General features: G+C 53.6%; 1 protein-coding gene across 2 annotated transcripts in view; it reads left to right on the top strand.

The window, feature by feature from the left end:
• ITGA11 (integrin subunit alpha 11) overlaps positions 1–17468 on the top strand; it is a 133191-nt gene that overhangs the window by 113560 nt on the left and 2163 nt on the right. For both annotated transcript variants that reach the window (XM_086322816.1, XM_086322815.1), the window contains exons 19-29: positions 252–337; positions 1823–2030; positions 4345–4443; positions 6383–6459; positions 8593–8682; positions 9466–9556; positions 11162–11275; positions 11450–11536; positions 13339–13449; positions 13545–13640; positions 17303–17416. In XM_086322816.1, coding sequence (XP_086178942.1) covers positions 252–337; positions 1823–2030; positions 4345–4443; positions 6383–6459; positions 8593–8682; positions 9466–9556; positions 11162–11275; positions 11450–11536; positions 13339–13449; positions 13545–13640; positions 17303–17416 — 1173 coding nt within the window. The remainder of the gene's footprint in view (positions 1–251; positions 338–1822; positions 2031–4344; positions 4444–6382; positions 6460–8592; positions 8683–9465; positions 9557–11161; positions 11276–11449; positions 11537–13338; positions 13450–13544; positions 13641–17302; positions 17417–17468) is intronic.

Here is a 17468-nt window from a genome sequence, read left to right on the forward strand (position 1 = left end):
GAGGATTGAAAGGGACCCAGGATGAGTTGAGTTTTGAGCCATGTTCTAAAGAAAGGACTATCTATGCAAAGCCATGATCAAAAGCAGCATGGTATCTGTGAAAAGGGCAGAAAAAAAACAAAGCCCATGTCTAGTGCCACAGAGAGAGGAGCTGGTGTGCTGTGAGGGTAAGGGATGAGCCACAGGGAAGACCGGGACTGGAGGCTGTGGGTGCCCTTTCCAGCCGCCATACCTGCCTCTCCCTGGCCCAGGTGCCCTTCTGGAACGGCTGCAATGAGGATGAGCACTGCGTCCCTGACCTCCTGCTAGATGCCCGCAGTGACCTGCCCACAGCCATGTGAGTTGGTTTCTCCCCTCTCCACCCTGACTCCTTTCGCTCCCCTGCCAGTGGATCTGGGCTTCCAAGGCTCTGGATGACAATCTTGCATGCCCTTCTCCTAGGCAGCAAGGACCAAACACCGAACTTGGAGCATGGGCCTAGCTTAGGCTCTGCCTCTAACTCCTGTGTGACCTCAGGGAAATGCCTAGCCCTCTCTGGGCCTAAGTGACTGCCTCTCTAAAATGGATAGTTAGTCTAATCCAACCTTCTCAAGCTTTGTTTAGAAAAAGAATCCTTTCTATACTATAAAGCTAAGAAAAGGTGGAGACTGAGGACCTAGCGTTCTCAGTACTCATTGTGCAACTCCCAGACTAGATGACTTGTGAGGTCCTTGGACTGACCACTTGGGCTCAATGCTAAGGAGTTAGCGGGAGATGAGCAGGGTGATCACGATCCCCTGGAAGAAATAAACTAGCAGACAAGGAAAAATAATGATCCTATTTCAAATTTATGTAATGTGTTTTCAAAAAATTTATGCTTAACTTTTATTCAACTAGAGATGATTAGATAATAAACATATACCGTAAATGGAAATAGTATAACGTGATTGCTGCTGCTGCTAAGTCGCTTCAGTCATGTCCGACTCTGTGCAGCCTCATAGACAGCAGCGCAACTGGCTGCCCCGTCCCTGGGATTCTCCAGGCAAGAACACTGGAGTGGGTTGCCATTTCCTTCTCCAATGCGTGAAAGTGAAAAGTGAAAGTGAAGTTGCTCAGTCCTGTCCGACTCTTAGCGACCCCATGGACTGCAGCCTACCAGGCTCCTCCGTCCATGGGATTTTCCAGGCAAGAGTACTGAAGTGGGCTACCATTGCCTTCTCTGATAACATGATTTTATATGTATATATATAAATAAATAAACAATAAGTATCTACTGTATACCACAGGAAACTGTATTCTGTATCTTGTAATAAGGACTTGCCTGGCAGTCCAGTGGTTAAGACTCTGAGCTCCCAATGCAGGGGGTACCGGTATGATCCCTGGTCAGGGAACTAACATCCCACATGCTGCTTGGCACAGCCAAAAAAAAAGTGTGTGTGTGTGTGTGTGTGTGTGTGTGTGTGTGTGTATAAAGCTTATAAAGGAAAAGAATCTGAAAGAGAATAAATATATATAGATATATTAATATATATAACTGAATCATTTGACCATACACCTAAAACTAATACAACATTGTACATCAGCCATACTTCAGTTAAAAATACAAATAATAAACAAATAAATAATAGAAAAAGTACAACCAAACCTTGTGAAAAGGAGTAGAAGCAAAGATTCTAACCAGCTGGGCTAATAATCAGGATTGTCTCTGAATTGAGCTCTGAGCTGCCTGGCAGCCAAAGCCCAAAGGGAAGCGTGCTGACGGCGGGTTGATGCATGCACAGTGAGGCCTACCCGTGCCTTCCCCATCCCATGTGCCTGATCCCTGCCCGTCCCTTTGCCTCAGGGAGTACTGCCAGCGGGTGCTGAGGAAGCCTGTGCAGGACTGCTCTGCCTACACGCTGTCCTTTGACGCAGCGGTCTTCGTCATAGAGAGCATGCGGCGGCGGGTGGCAGTGGAGGCCCTGCTGGAGAACAAGGGTGAGAACGCCTACAGCACCGTCCTAAACATCTCCCAGTCCGCAAACCTGCAGTTTGCCAGCTTGATCCAGAAGGTAAGATCTTGGTGGCCTGCCTGAGGGGAAGCGCACAGGCAGGAGAGGAGGGCTCCAAGTAGGGGCCTACCTGCCCTTCAGAATCACCTGGCAGCTTAGAGATCCCTGTGTCCGGACTTGTGCCCGACGTTCTCACTGATGTGGTCTGGGCGGGGCCTGGGTCAGCCTGCTATTAAAGCTTCCGGGTGATGTCAGCGTGTAGCCAGGGCTGAGACCCACGGGGAAGGGCAGTCTGAGCCTTTCAGAACCAAGGAGAGGAATCTCCTTCAGCCTGCACCCTTGGCCCTTGTTAGGGACACACACACATTCACACACATATGTGTGCACAACAGCATGCACACACCCTCTGCCTACAGTTCCCCCTCCAGACTTTCTCAGAAAAGTCCTTCTAACAAGAATCAGAACTGACTTCTCCCCCACTTTAAAGCTTCCCATGGTTCCCAGCCGCTTTCACAACAAATCCCAAACTCCTGTTCCGGCATTCAAGCCCCTTCCTCCTTCCCCATCCACCCCTGCCACTTCCGCCCTCGCCTATGGCCCCACTGGCCCCCACTGTTGCCCAGTACACCTGCCCTTTCACACCAAGGCCCCCTCCCTCCTTTCCCAACAAGCTCCTGCTCCCTCTTGGTAACCCCTTACAAGGCCTGCTTACATTTCACCCTCTCAACAACCCCAGGAGGTGATGGTGGTGGTCGTGTCCCCCTGTACACAGGAGGAGATGGAGGCTCAGAGAGGGTTTAAGTGGACTGAACAGGGTTGGGCAGCCAGCAAGTGGAGGAGCAGGATTCCCACCCAGCAGCTGGCCCCTGCCCGCAATTCACGAGAGAGCATGGTCCCTGTGCCACACTCCCTGGGGTGGCTTCGTGAAGCCCCAGAAGGTCACACAGGGCCCCCCAGCCTGCACAGCTCCCTGGCACAGCCTTGTGCATACTCCATGGGCATCATCAGTGTCTGAGCGCTGCCCTGCTATAACCCTGAACTCCCAGAGGGCAAGTGCCCTTTCTCAATCACATCTGTCCCCAGGGCTGGGCATGCAGAAGGCCCTCAAGACAAGTCTGTTGAACAAGCCTAGGAGATTATTGTCACGTGTGGGTGCTCGGGGGTCCCAGGCTCCATCAGACACAGTCTCTGTCCTCACAGATCTCACAGTGTCCACATGGGGCCTGGGGGTTGCAGAATAGAACAGCCAGCCCTGTGTTCTCACCTCGACCACCCCTTCCATTGGCCTGGAGAGAGACAGGACGACCCCTCCCCAGCCATACACACACACACACACACACACACACACACACACACACGAGCACGCACTCTTCCTATAGAGCAGGAAGAGAAGCCCAGTGGAGTGAGGCCCACTAGAAAAGCGGGGGGCTTCCTGCCCTTGATGGGTCCCCAGTGTCCTCAAATAGACCCCAGGTCAGTGCATAGAATGCAAGGAGAAGTTGTTAATGCAAAATCACTTCCTCTGCCAGGCCCAGGTCCTGCCCCGAAGCCCAGAGTAAAAGCACCCGGCTCACCTGATAGTCTTTAGGCCTGTTCTTCCAGAGATTGTTTATCTCTATCTGGACTTAGGTTATTTAGGGGAAATAGAGCCCCAAACCTGCATCCATCTTTTCCTGCTGCCATAGCCCAGACTGTCCAAGACCAATCCCATGCCTGTTCATAACCCTCATGGGAAGGAATCATGGTGCTTTGTTTCTTCGACACAAAGGGACTTTGGAAATGTGTCCTGTCAAGGGCCATGTCCACAGGCACACATACACGCATACACACGTGTACACATACACATGGCATATAGTATGTGAGTAGGGCTGGCCTATAGTCTCGCTCCTTCACCAGCACCACCATCCATCCCCAGCCCAGGAGGTGCTCACAGCAGAAACAGCCCCTCCTTCCTCTCCCCAACCCCTACCACCCAACAAGGAGACCTCAAGTGGAAGAAGCCACTTTCTGGTGGACTGAGCTGGTTACCTCCCATCTCTGGGCCTCACGGACCCCACCTGTAAGCTGGATGATAAGTCCTGCCTCCAGGCTTGATCCAAAGGGCGTGACACAGCACGTCCATGAGTCCTGCCCATTTTCTTCACAACCGGGCACTGCTGGAGCCAGGCCTACTGCCCTGCACCGGCTCCTGCCATGCTCTCTGCACCCAGAACCATGCCACGCCCGCGCCTCCAGGGGCTCTGTGCCTGCAGCCTCTGCTGCCTGTGCTGCAGCCTCAGCCTGGGCAGGTGGGGGCTGGGGGCAGGGGTGGCCCCCAGACCTGGGTCTGAGACCCCACCTAACTACTGCCCATGACGCCCCCACCTTCCCCCAGGATGACTCAGATGGCAGCATCGAGTGTGTGAACGAGGAGAGGAGGCTCCACAAGAAAGTCTGCAACGTCAGCTATCCTTTCTTCCGGGCCAAGGCCAAGGTGGCGGCTGGAGCGTGGTGTGCGGGGGGCCTGGGGCGGGTCAGGCTGGGGCGGTGTGCCCAGGACCGATCAGGGAGGCACGGGGGGGAGCAAGAGAAGTAAAAGCGAACAGAGGGGCAGACTGGGGAGGGACGGAGAGGCCTGAGGGTGGCTTTTAAATTAAGGTTGTTTTATTCTCCCAAGAACCAACATTTGAATGACCTAATCAGCCAGCTACCCCCAGGGCTGACAGCACACCCCCTGAGAGCGTGGGCCCTCACCTCAGGGAATCCTGCCACTTCCGCCCCCCACTCCCCCACCTCCTCTTGGCCAGTTAGCCCTCTGTACTGTACCCTAGCATGTTTTTACTTTTTAAAAAAAATTTTTGGCCTCACCATGAGGCATGTGGGATCTTAGTTCCCTGACCGGGGATTGAACCCATGGCCCCTGCATTGGAAGCATGGAGCCTCAACTGCTGAACCACCAGAGACATCCCCCTAACATGTTTTTAAAATGTCCAGCCTCTGTCTCCCCAGCTCTGCCTGGGGAGAGATGGGGAGGAAAATGAATGTTTTTTGAGCAGGTACCATGTGCTTAAAAGTACATGTGAAAAGAGTGTAGAGTTGGGAGAAGCAACTTCCTGGGAAAGGGAGGTAGACTTCAGATTGTGGGAGCATTTTCCCATCCCCTGGGCAGCAGGCAGCCACTGAGGGTTCCAGAGTAAGGGAACAGCTAACTGAGGCCAAGCTGCTTGTAAAGTGAGAATCAGACAGAGGGGAGCCTGAGGCAAGGCTAGCTGGAGAGCCGAGTGTGTTCCCAGCAGCAGAGTCTGCAAAGCTGGGGGATGGGGCGGGGGATTAGGGCTCCTTATAAAAGAACTTGTCAAGATTGCAGTGTTTGAGGTGAGACACTGACACACTCAGGAGCTCTTGGGTGAAGACCCAGGAGGGGCAGCACCCAGCCCAAGCTTCCCCACCCCACCCGTGGCCACTTGGGGAGAAAGATCCCCGCCACCAAGGTCTCCTTGAGAAAACCAATGAGGGTCAGACCTAGGAAGAGCACCAGCGTTCTGTGCAAAGCCCCAGTATAACCACCAGGCAGGACAGAAGGTAACGAGAGGGTCACAGGGCACCATCAGGGGCCCCAGGCCCTACTCCTGGGGGAAGGCCGAAGGCAGCACGGGGACCAGGGCCATCGGAGCGGCGGGAGGGCCTCTGAACAAGGAGACAGATGTGCGACTAGCCTGCTGAGTAGCCTGGGACAGCCTCCACGCTTCCCCACCTGTTCACACGCAAGAACAGGGAGTGCACGTGGGCAGTCTCACCACTCCCTTCTGGCCACACCTCCCATGGTGCATGGTGAAGGCCGGCTCCCCTTCCTGCCATCAACTCACCCCCCCCAGAAATTCCTGCAGGAAGAGTCTGAAGTTGGATTCGCGGCCAATGGCACCCCACTCCAGTACTTTTGTCTAGAGAATCCCATGGATGGAGGAGCCTGGTAGGCTGCAGTCCATGGGATCGCTAGAGTCGGACACGACGAGCGACTTCACTTTCAGTTTTCACTTTCATGCATTGGGGAAGGAAATGACAACCCACTCCAGTGTTCTTGCCTGGAGAATCCCAGGGACGGGAAGCCTGGTGGGCTGCCGTTTATGGGGTCGCACAGAGCTTTTTCTGTGCTGCAGCAGCAGCAGTGGCCGGTAGTTAAAAACAAAAAGGGAGGTGGTAAAGGGCTGGCTCCACAGCCAAGAAGCCCCATCTCAGGAGTTGTTGACCTTGGCTGCGTCCCCTCCACAGCCCCCAAGCGCAGCTCACATTACTCCAGCACTTGGTCCTCCCTCCCCCAGTCCATTCCCTGCCAGCAGGGTCCACTGAGAGGGCAGGAGCTGGGAGGGGGGGCCAGGGCTGCTGCGGGCAAGCAGTTGCCAGCCATCCCAGCTCCAGCAACTCTTTCTTTGCAGGTGGCTTTCCGTCTGGATTTCGAGTTCAGCAAATCCATCTTCCTGCACCACCTGGAGATCCAGCTCACAGCGGGCAGGTCAGGGCTGGCCCACTCCTTTTCCCTCCCCACTTGCAACTCCCAGGCCCTCTTCTGCTACTAGGAACCGCCCTCCCTACATCCCTCACTGCCCCAGCCTGGGAGGGCCCCAGGTTAGTCCCCAGGTGCTGGCGAGCTGCACTGCCACTGTTCTTCAGCTTGGATAGAAATAATAATACCCTTACCTTTATATAGCAGTTACTTAAAAGCTTACAGTTGTGAAGCACTGGGCACATATTATCTCAGTCAGTCTTTACAGCAGCCTCTTAAGACAAGCAAAGCAGGACTTATTCCCATCCCACCTCCCAGGTAAGAAAAAGCTCAGAGAGGTTGAGTGAATTTCCCATCAACACACAGCATGTAAATAGCACAACTCGAAGCTAAACACTAGATTTCCCACTCCTCCCATCCAAGCACTAACCAGGCTCAACCCTGCTTAGCTTCTGAGAAGGGGCGAGATGGGATGCATGCAGGGTGGTATGGCCATAGACAGATTTCTTCCTCCCTATCCAGTGCTAGATGAGATGGGGTGCATGCAGGGTGGTGTGGTTACCCTGCACAGATTTCCTCCTCCTTATCCAGTGCTCTTTCTGCGCTGGCCCCTTCTCTCCCCTTGGAAAGTTCCAGTTTTTAAAGACCTTCTCTTAACTCTCTGTGGATCTGTCTGTCTGTCTCGCAGGTTTCCCTGAGGCAGTTCACTTTAGGTTGACACCATGAATCACCCATGTCAGTAATAAACACACAAAGGCAGGAAGGGATTCTAGCTTTATAAGGCTTTATAAACCCTCCTGAGAACTTCTCCACACTGGAAATAAATCTGGCAGCACCAACCTTTGAGCGCGCACACCAGTCAGCAGTCACGAAGTGCTGGTGATCCACACACCAGTGCAGTTAGCCAGTCTGTGCACTTGGGTGGAATGCTCACCTGCCATGAGGTGAAGATGTGTTGATATCTTGAGGCCTCCCTCTAAGAAAAGAGCCCCTTCTCACAGGTAATGAACACCCTTGCCTGCAGAGTTCTTGGCAGCGTGGCTGCTGGCGGGCGCTTGTGAGTTGGGCGTGTGTGTGTGTCAGACTCCCTTTTCTAACTAAGCACCTCTCTGGGTTAACGCTTCCAAAGGAAATCCAGCTTCATGCACCTAATGAGCAGAAATTGTATCTCTTTATGTCTAAAATGATCTGCCCTGGTGGTGTGGTTCGTGGTGCTCAGAAGTAAAGGGAAGCGTATTTGACAAAACTCTAATGCCTCCCTGGTATTTTAAAGGCAGCACACAGCCCCTCAGCCACCCCATGGGAGCTGCCCGACCTGTACCTCAGAAAGGTCAATTCAAGAGTCAGTAAACGCTCTCAGTTCAGTTCAGTTACTCTGTCGTGTCCAACTCTTTGCAACCCCATGAACCACAGCACACCAGGCCTCCCTGTCCATCACCAACTCCCAGAGTCCACCCAAACCCATGTCCATTGAGTCGGTGATGCCATCCAACCATCTCATCCTCTGTCGTCCCCTTCTCTTCCTGCCCTCAATATTTCCCAGCATCAGGGTCTTTTCCAATGAGTCAGCTCTTCGCATCAGGTGGCCAAAGGATTGGAGTTTCAGTTTCAGTTTCAGCATCAGTCCTTCCAATGAACACCCAAGACTGATCTCCTTTAGGATGGACTGGTTGGATCTCCTTGCAGTCCAAGGGACTCTCAAGAGTCTTGAATCAATTCCTCATGCACCTCTCCTCCCCTGGGCAGAGCCTTGCCCTACAAGCATAATCCCCACCCCCGGGGCCCCCAGAGCAGGACTTGCCTGGCTAACAGATGAGAGGGGGCACAGGCTGCTGTGAGCAAGCTGGCACGGTCCTCCCAGCCTCCAGCCCAGATGTGCTGTGCCCAGAGAGAGGGCAGGGAAAGCTGAGGTCCAGGTCCCCCACCTCCCCGGCCTTTCCCCTCCTGGGAGACACCTCCAATGGCTGCCAGGCACCGCACCCCCAGCTGGCCTCTCTGGAGCCACAGCCCTAGACTAGCCGGGAGGCTCCTTCTCAGCCCGGCTTGGATCCCTCCAGCCGCCCTGAGCCAGTCGGGGTGTGGGGCTGAGTGGAGGGAGGGCTGCCCCTTCGTGACCGCAGGCGCGGCCGGCTCTCCTTGCAGTGACAGCGATGAGGAGGAGAGCACCAAGGAAGACAACACGGCCCTTCTGCGCTTCCACCTCAAGTACGAGGCCGACGTCCTCTTCACCAGGTGGGCCGGGGCCCCGGGGCCCTGTGCTGAGGTACTTGGAGATGCAGCCAAGTGTATCCCTAAGAGTGCAGTGCCCCGTCCATGAAAGGGAGGCAGTGTCCACTAGAGGAGGAGGAGGCACAGACCTGGTCACCAGGGAGCTCCCTGCAGGGGGCACCCCAAAGGCTGGGGGCACAGGCAGTATCCCCAGGAGAGGTTGCAAGTAGGGCCCTGCTCTGCAGAGAAGTCAAAACAATATCAGAACTTGCTAAAAAGTCCATCTGCATTTCATTACCACCTCACACTGGCAATTCTAAACAGTATCAGTGAGAAAATGCTCCTGCCCCCAGGGCAGACTGCTCCCACCACCCCCCTCCCTCAGTCTGCTCCTGGCCCCCAGTCTGCCCCCTCTACCTCCCAGAGCTCCCAGGTAGGTGGAGAAGTCAGGAAGTAACAGCAAACAGAAAGCTCTGGCCCTCCTTCAGCCAACACTAGAGGTGCACAGTGGGCAAGTTGGTGATCGAAAGAGGCCATGCGCCTGGGCAGGAGGCAAGGACTGGGATGGTAGAGAACTGGCCTCTGATTCATGCCCATCCCACACCCCAGCAGACATTGCTAATTGATCTCAGTGCTTATTCCTGCTGGGAAGAAGCCTTCCCAACACAGCCCTCCCAATGGACACAAGAGGAAACCTGTTTGCTGTGATCCAGGGAGATGGGAACATGCCCACACCTTCTTTCGTTCGTTTATCCATCCAGCCAACGCCGACTGAGCTCACAGCGTCCCTGTCCTCTGTCCCTGTAGGAGCAGCAGCCTGAGCCACTACGAGGTCAAGTCCAACAGCTCCCTGGAGAGATACCATGGCATTGGGCCTCCCTTCCACTGCATTTTCAAGGTTAGGCTGGAGGGCAGCCAGGCAGACAGTGAAAGACAGGAGCTGAGAACCCCCATTTGGGAGGGAAGGAATCTGAAAGCGTTGCCAGTGCCCAGATTCCAGCCTCAACCCTGCCACCCCTTCACTGTGTGACTTTAGGCAAGTCCCTCCCCTCTCTGAGCCTTTCAGTCCTCATCTGGAAAAGTATGAGGCTGGACCAGGAGGGTGTGTCAGTGAAGAATAGGTGTATCTGCTTATGACTTTTTAAATGTGAAAAAACAGTGATATATATAATGCTCTGGGGTTTATTCTCTCCCATAAAAAAGAAGTCCAGAGTTGACAACTTTACAAAGTCCCCTGGGACTGGGTCTCCTTGTGTCCGCTCCACCATCCTCAACATGTGATTATCAACCTCTCAAGTTCACCTCATAGTCCAAGGTGGCTGCAACTCCAGTCATCACATCCTCATTCCAGGAAGAAGGAAAAGGAGAAGAGTGTGCAAGACACCTCCCTGAGTAACCTCTTTGGCACTGCCTCACACGTCCAATTACCTCTCATTGTCCAGAACAGTGTGATTCAGCTATACGGGAGGCTAGGAAATGTGCCTTTTTGCCTTGGTTTCTGTCACTAAGGAAGAAGGAAGAAGGAAAATTAGGAGGCATTTAAGAGTCTCTGCCCCATAATCTCCCCAGCCCTGAATTGTTGGGCAAGAGTCGGGAGCAGGCAGACAGCTAGAAACACACAGATGCCTCGATGGCTCATCCAAGAGAGGTTTAATAATCTGCCCAAGGCCACACAGCTCAACTGTGGCAGCAGCCATGGGTTATGTGTTCAGCCTTTCTGATTCCAAAACCCTGTTTGTAATCACTGCGGCTCTGACATTGAATAGATGATGAGATGGTTGGATGGTATCACCGACTCAATGGACATGCTGCTGCTGCTGCTTAAGTCGCTTCAGTCCTCTCCGACTCTGTGCAACCCCATAGATGGCAGCCCACCAGGTTCTGCCGTCCCTGGGATTCTCCAGACAAGAACACTGGAGTGGGGTGCCATTGCCTTCTCCGTCAACGGACATGAGTTTGAGTAAACTCCGGGAATTGGTGATGGACAGGGAGGCCTGGCGTGCTACAGTCCATGGGGTAGCAAAAAGTCAGACACGACAAGTGACTGAACTGAACTGAACTGACGCTGAATGCATCGCAGCTAGAATGTGCACCAATGCACACTATTTACATCCTGCATCAGAATGTAATCATTACATCCGTTAATGATTCTCTCTCATAGTAAAGGAGTTGCTGTCACCATCTCCACCCAGACCTCTGTTCAGGGCGACACCCAAACGAGGGTGAAAAGGGGAAGTAACCCTTGCTCTCAGCCTCATGGCCCCCAGTGGCGGTCCTCAGCCTCCAGGAGCCCATCCCTTTCAGCTTCCATGCGGTTTCCTTCCTGCAGCCCCCAGCCAAGGTCTGGAAGAGCTTTAGAGCATCCACAGTGAAAGGGCCAGGGAGCTTGAAGGAACTTGTTTCTCAGGCCTGGCTGGGGTTGGGGGGCTCACCCCCGTGGATCTTGTCCCCCACCACCCAACCACTGCTGGATGTACTGACACCTCCCCTTCTCGGGCCACAGATCCAAAACTTGGGCTTGTTTCCCATCCATGGGGTGACAATGAAGATCACCATTCCCATCGCCACCAGGGGCGGCAACCGGCTACTGCTGCTGAGGGACTTCCTCACTGACCAGGTACCCACACCCCGGGGGGCCGGTGTGGGTAGGGGACAAGCAGACCACTAGGTGTGCTCCTTCCCCTGGCCCAGGGCCGGCTGGGCCTTCCCTGGGCAGAAGGGAGAGAGGACTGTTCAGGCTGCCGAGTCTGCCAGGGCTGGTGTGAGGCTGGCTGCCTGTTTCCTCGTGCAGGTGAACACGTCCTGTAACATCTGGGGGAACAGCACCGAGTACCGGCGTGCCCCGACGGAGGAGGACTTGAGTCGCACCCCACAGCTGGTGAGCGTCCCCATGCCAGGAGCCCCGGGACGAGGAGAGGGGCTGCCTGAGCTCCTCGACCAGTAGTTTGTCCACAGGAGCTTATCGAAGCCTCTCTATGTCCCAGCCTCAAACCAAGAGGAAACAGAAAAGATACTTCGTATCCTTAGTGGGCTCACATCTCAGGGGAGACACCGGGTTGAGTGTAAAGAAGCCAGGGGTGGAGGCTGGGAGTACCTGTTGAGTGAGGGGCAGAGAAGCAGACAACCTTGAATAAGAGGAGCAGGGGGCCTTCCCTGGTGGTGCAGTGGCTAAGACTCTGCATTCCGAATACAGGGGGCCCAGATTCGACCCCTGGTCAGGGAACTAGTTCGCACATGCCACAGCTGAAAAGCTCCTCCATGCTGCAACATTCCGTGTGCCGTAACTAAGGCTCAGTTTAACCAAATTAAAAAAAAAAAAGTGAACAGAGATCATGGACTTGCCCTGTGCCTAAAAGGGTTAGTAGGATACGGACAAACAGAGGAAGGAGGAAGGAGCCGAGACGGAACAGCGTAACAGAGGCCAGACCCCATGGGGCTTGTACTGGAAGCACTGATCGTATCAGCCGGGGCCTCCCTGTCCCCAGAGATAGAAGGCTGTGCTTAGTAGCTCAGTCGTGTCCGACTTTGTGACCCCATGAACTGTAGCCTGCCAGGCTCCTCTGTCCACAGAATTTTCCTGACAAGGATACTAGAGGGGGTTGTCATTTCCTCCTGCAAGGGATCTTCCTGACCCAGGGATCAAACACTCGAGTCTTGACCCTTGTGCGTTGGCAGGCAGGTTCTTTACCTTTAGTGCCATCTGGGAAGCCTGAAACGGAAGCCAATGTCAACGCCCAGGGTCCTCCCAGGACACCTGCTAGGGTCCAGGTTTCTGTTCCCGGGGCTACCTCTGCCCCACGCACCAATTTCTGAGCATGCTTTCATGACTCCTTACCCAAATAAAAATCTTCTCTGTTTTCATTTGATTTCCCCAAACAAAGCGTCTTTGGAGTGTAGTGCACGGTACTGAAGACAGACGTGGGTGGGGTGAGGTGGCTGCAAGAGAGCCACACAAATGAGTTTAACCTAATAAATCCTAATTATTTGATGATTTGTTTGGGTTTTCTATTAGGATAGTGTCATCTGCAAGTAATAATAGTTTTAGTTTTACCATTCAATCCTTTTAAATTGTTTTTCTTATTCCTCTGTCTAGGAGCTCCAGGGCAATGCTAAACAGAAATGATGACCATCTTGTCTTAATTCTGCATTTAAAGGAATTATTTTTAGTTTTTCATTGTGAAATGTAATACTTGATGTAGTTTTTTTTTTTTTTTTTAAATAAGCACCCTTATTCAGATTCAGGAAGTTCCCTGGTAGTTTTTTTTTTTTTTTTTTTTTATCACAAACAGAAGTTGGATTTCATAAAATGCTTAAAGTTAAAGCGTAAGTGCTTAAAGTTACTGCATCTGTTAAAGTAATGTATCACTTTCCCTTTAATGTGTTTGTAGGGGGATGACATTTATAGGCTCTCTAATGCTGACCTAAAGTTCTGTTCCTGGAATACATCCAATAATGCACAACTTCAAATGGAGCATCCGATATATTAATACTGTCCTTACCTTGTCCTCCAGCCAGCCTCGGCAGCCCCAGCCCCTGTGGCCTCCACCCCTCACCTCCTTCCTTGTCCCCTGTCCTCTGTCACCCTTCCCCAGGAGCAAAACCCCACTTGGTCAAGCTGAGCAGCTGAGCCATCTCTCTGGTGGCCAAGCCCCTGCTCACCCAGAGACCCTCCTCTTTCAGAATCACAGCAACTCTGATGTAGTCTCCATCAACTGCAACGTGAGGCTGGCCCCCAACCAGGAAATCAATTTCCATCTGCTGGGGAACCTGTGGTTGAGGTCCTTAAAAGCAGTAAGTAGAGCTCCAGGGCCAGGCTGGAGGAGACGGGTGCTAGGGAGTCTCTCCAAGGGAGGGGCCAGCTCCTGACAAGGCCTCTGATTACACAGCTCAAGTACAAGCTGATGAGAATCACGGTCCACGCCGCCTTGCAGAGGCAGTTCCACAGCCCATTCATCTTCCGCGAGGAGGATCCCAGCCGCCAGGTGAGCACTTGGAACCCTACAGACCTGGGCTCGTGCCAGGCCAGCTTGGGGAAGGGTCATCCCTTCGCTTAAAGTTTCCCTACTCCCCCTGCAGGAGAGAGACGGACAGGCCTGCCGCAGTTGGTGCAACATCAGAGGAGAGGGGAAATAGAGACAAACAGGCCGTTGGGACAAAAGTAGGAAGAGGGGACCAGAAATAGGCATTCATCACCCTGTACCTGGGGGGTGGGGGGCACCAAGCTCTATACCTCCACAGCTCCCCGGAGGCAGAGGAAGGAGGGACACCTGCGTGTTTTACACTGGAGGAAGCACAAGCGCGGTCCAGGCTGCCTGCCTCCTGCCTCAGGGCGGCAAGGCTGGGTCTTGGCAAACTGGCAGCCTAGAATGGCCAGCGAGTCCTCCCCTCCTCATCCATCCTCAGCTCAGATCTAATTAATGAAGGCGGTTGCAAACTGAAATTGTGAAGACCAAGGAATGGGAAGAGTCTCTGTATTGGGACTCTTTTTTAATTGAGAAAAGCCAGATTGTTATAGATCAGACTGGCTTGAATCAGGGTCCAGGAAAGGAGCGAAGATCCAGGCGGTGCTCCTGGGAAAATGAGAAATTGGGTCTTGAAATGAAGGTGGGTGTGTTCTTGCCTGGAGAATCCCAGGGATGGGGGAGCCTGGTGGGCTGCCGTCTATGGGGTCACACAGAGTCGGACACAACTGAAGTGACTTAGCAGTAGCAGCAGCAGCTCTAGGAGCTGGGCATCTCAGGCATGGGACTCTGCTGCCCTCCACTGGCCACGTCCCTGAACTGTGGTCTGGGCTCTGGGTGAGCCTTCTATCCCAGGTGTCCAGTGAATCCCCAGTCCCATCCCAGGAGATGCTGGAGAGCAAAATACGCTGGGTCAGGAAGCCAGACCTTAACAAGTCACCAACGTCGATCCCAAACAGTGTAGAGGTGTGCCAGGCCGAGAGGGAGCCCAGGCAGAAGCCCAGGAGCAGCAGTCAGGCAAACACCCCGGGAGCAGTTTTACTTGTTCCTTCTGCAGCGTTTTGTCGGGTTTTCCTGCTGTTTCTCAGCCTCCACCACAGATAAATGAGGCCAACAAAGTGTGGGTGCAGTCTGAGGGTGAGCCCAGGTCAGAGCAGGGCATGTCCAGGAGGGCTTTCTGGAGATAGTCCACTTGATCTGAATCTCAGGAGACATGCGGGAATTTCCCAGGCAATCAAGTGAGAAGTGTGGTGCGGACACCACACACGTAACGACCTCACTCTCCACACCAGTTCATTTGTCATTTACTAGTTTATGACTTCTCCTTCCACTCCCACCCCTCACCCTACGAAACCCCTCTTATACTCTGGATGCCTCGCTTCTCTTAGAAACCCAGTCACCCCCCACTTAAGCCCCTGGTGACTTGGCTCTGAGCAAGGTGCCAGCCTTCAAGAGTGGAAAAAGCTAGATGGGACCTGCTGTGGGTGGAGCCCTGACCATATGCCATGTTCCCTGATCACCCCTCATGGCTCTGAGGGACGTCCTCATGGCCACTTTCCAGATATGGAAATGGAGGCTGTGTAAGGTAGGGCAGAAGGGGAGTCAGGGGCCAAGCCGGGCTCTGCTGCCATGCTGTCGAGGGGTGCATTCATTCAGGCTTTCAGCGAGGTAACTGAGCTCCTGCTCTGGGCAGGCCCTGTTCCACACACTGAGGATAGAGCAGCAAGCAAAACAGACAAGCCCCTGCTCTCCCTGGAGCTGACCCTCTGGACTGGGGTGGGGGAAGAGGCAGTGAACATAAGTTCGATGTCAGTGGTGATAAGCTCTGCCCAGAAAAACGCAGACGCGTAACGGTGGAGAGGAGGTGGTGCTGTTTTATACAGTAAGCCCGGGGGAGCCACTGCATAAAGGGACAGAGACCGGGAGCAGCACAATGGTGTCTCATGGTGGAGCTCTGCCAGCAGAAGGAATGGAGGTGAGAGTCCCAGCAGCAGGCGCAGTGCCTGGCGTGCTGGCGGCCAGGTGGCAGAGTCGAGAGCAAGGGACGGAGCAGGAGATGAGGCTGCAGAGATTCAAAGGGCCAGAGGGCGCAGGGCCTTGCAGGCCAGGACGAGGATTCTAATTTTCTCTCTGAGTGAGATGGGAAGCCTGGGGAACCCAGCAGAAAAGAGAATACACCCCCTGCCTCTGGCTTCCAGAAACAGGCTGAGGAATGAGATCAGGAGTTTGTGTGAGGACCACGTGGACCGACGGATATGAGTCAGGAGCACAGTGGAAGGTCTTCCCTGCTGGCCCAGTAGTTAAGAACCCAAGCTCCTAATGCAGGGGACCCAGGTTTGATCCCTGATCAGGGAACTAAGATCCCATAGGCTGTGTGGTGGTGATGGTTTAGTCACTAAGTCATGTCCAACTCTTGCAATCCCTGGACTATAGCCTGTGTGGCATGGCCTAAAAACAAACACAAACAAAAATAGTTTAAAAAAAAAAAGAGTGCAGTGGAGAGTCCAGGTAGAAGGTAGAAACATGAATGCATCAGCTGGCGTGAAGATGGTTACGGCCTTCCCCAGAACTGTGTTAGGGCTTTCATGGCCCTGGGCACTTTTGCTTTCAGGGCTTTTCTCCAAAAACAGGGGGAAAAAAATGATTATTTTATGACTCGGTCTGTATAAAGACAAATAAAATCCAGGCAAGATTATAATCATCTTTTGATTCTAACTTTAAAGGAAATTAGAACATTTTTGTGGGCCCCTAAAAGCACTGTGAGTTAGTCACTCAGTCGTGTCCAACTCTTTGTGACCCCATGGACTGTAGCTCGCCAGGCTCCTCGGTCCATGGAATTCTCCAGGCAAGAATTCTGGAGTGGTTGCCATCCCCTTCTCCAGGGGATCTTCCTGACCCAGGGACTGAACTTTGGTCTCTTGCACCGCAGGCAGATTCTTTACTGTCTGAGGCTTCAGAAGCACTGTGGGCCCTCACCACTGTGCCCACTGCACCTACTTCATAAGGCAGCTCTGAGGGAGGGTCCCGGAGTGACTGGAGATAAAGAAGAGGTCCACGGAGAGGGAGATGGGATGAATCGGGAGATTGGAATTGACATATATATACGCTGATACTATGTATAAAATAGATAACTGACGAGAATCTGTGGTATAGCCCAAGAAGTTCTACTCAATGCTCTGTGCTGAAGGAAATCCAAAACAGAGGGGATATATGTACACCTAGAGCTGACTCACTCTGCTGTAGATCCGAAACTAACACAAGACTGTAAAGCAACTACACTCCAATAAAAATTAATTTTAAAAAGATGTCCAAGGGCAGAGCCATGGGACACACCAGCATTTAGGAAGCAGCAGCAAACAAAGCAAGAAACAGTAGCCCATGTAGAAGGAGGAGGATCCAGGCAGAGAGAAGTGGCCCAAAAGCAAAAGCAGAATGTGTCTCGGAGAGAAGGTGGGATCGCCTGGTCACTTAAGTCAGGGGTCCACCGTGCTGGGGCGGGGGGCTCTGAGGCCGCTCAGCAGGCTGTGTGCCGCCCACCCCTGCAGTGTCTTCCTGGGGAAGGGGACGCAGCTCTCCCACCAGCTGCCAGATGTCTCCTGCCCTCCTGCCCTGCCCCAGGCTGCCGCCCGCCTGGGGCCCCAGGACAGTAGTCTGTTGACACGGCCCCACCCCTCCCCTTGCAGATCACGTTTGAGATCTCCAAGCAAGAAGACTCGCAGGTCCCCATCTGGATCATCGTGGGCAGCACCCTGGGGGGCCTCCTGCTGCTGGCCCTGCTGGTCCTGGCGCTCTGGAAGGTGAGAGCCCTGCGGAAGGGTGGGGCAGCACCCTGGCTGTCCCGGCCTGGGG

The sequence above is a fragment of the Bos grunniens genome, chromosome 10, assembly GCF_055505025.1.
Source record: "Bos grunniens cultivar Pamir isolate PY7600 chromosome 10, Bosgru_T2T1.0, whole genome shotgun sequence".
In the NCBI taxonomy this organism is placed as follows: Eukaryota; Metazoa; Chordata; class Mammalia; order Artiodactyla; family Bovidae; genus Bos; species Bos grunniens.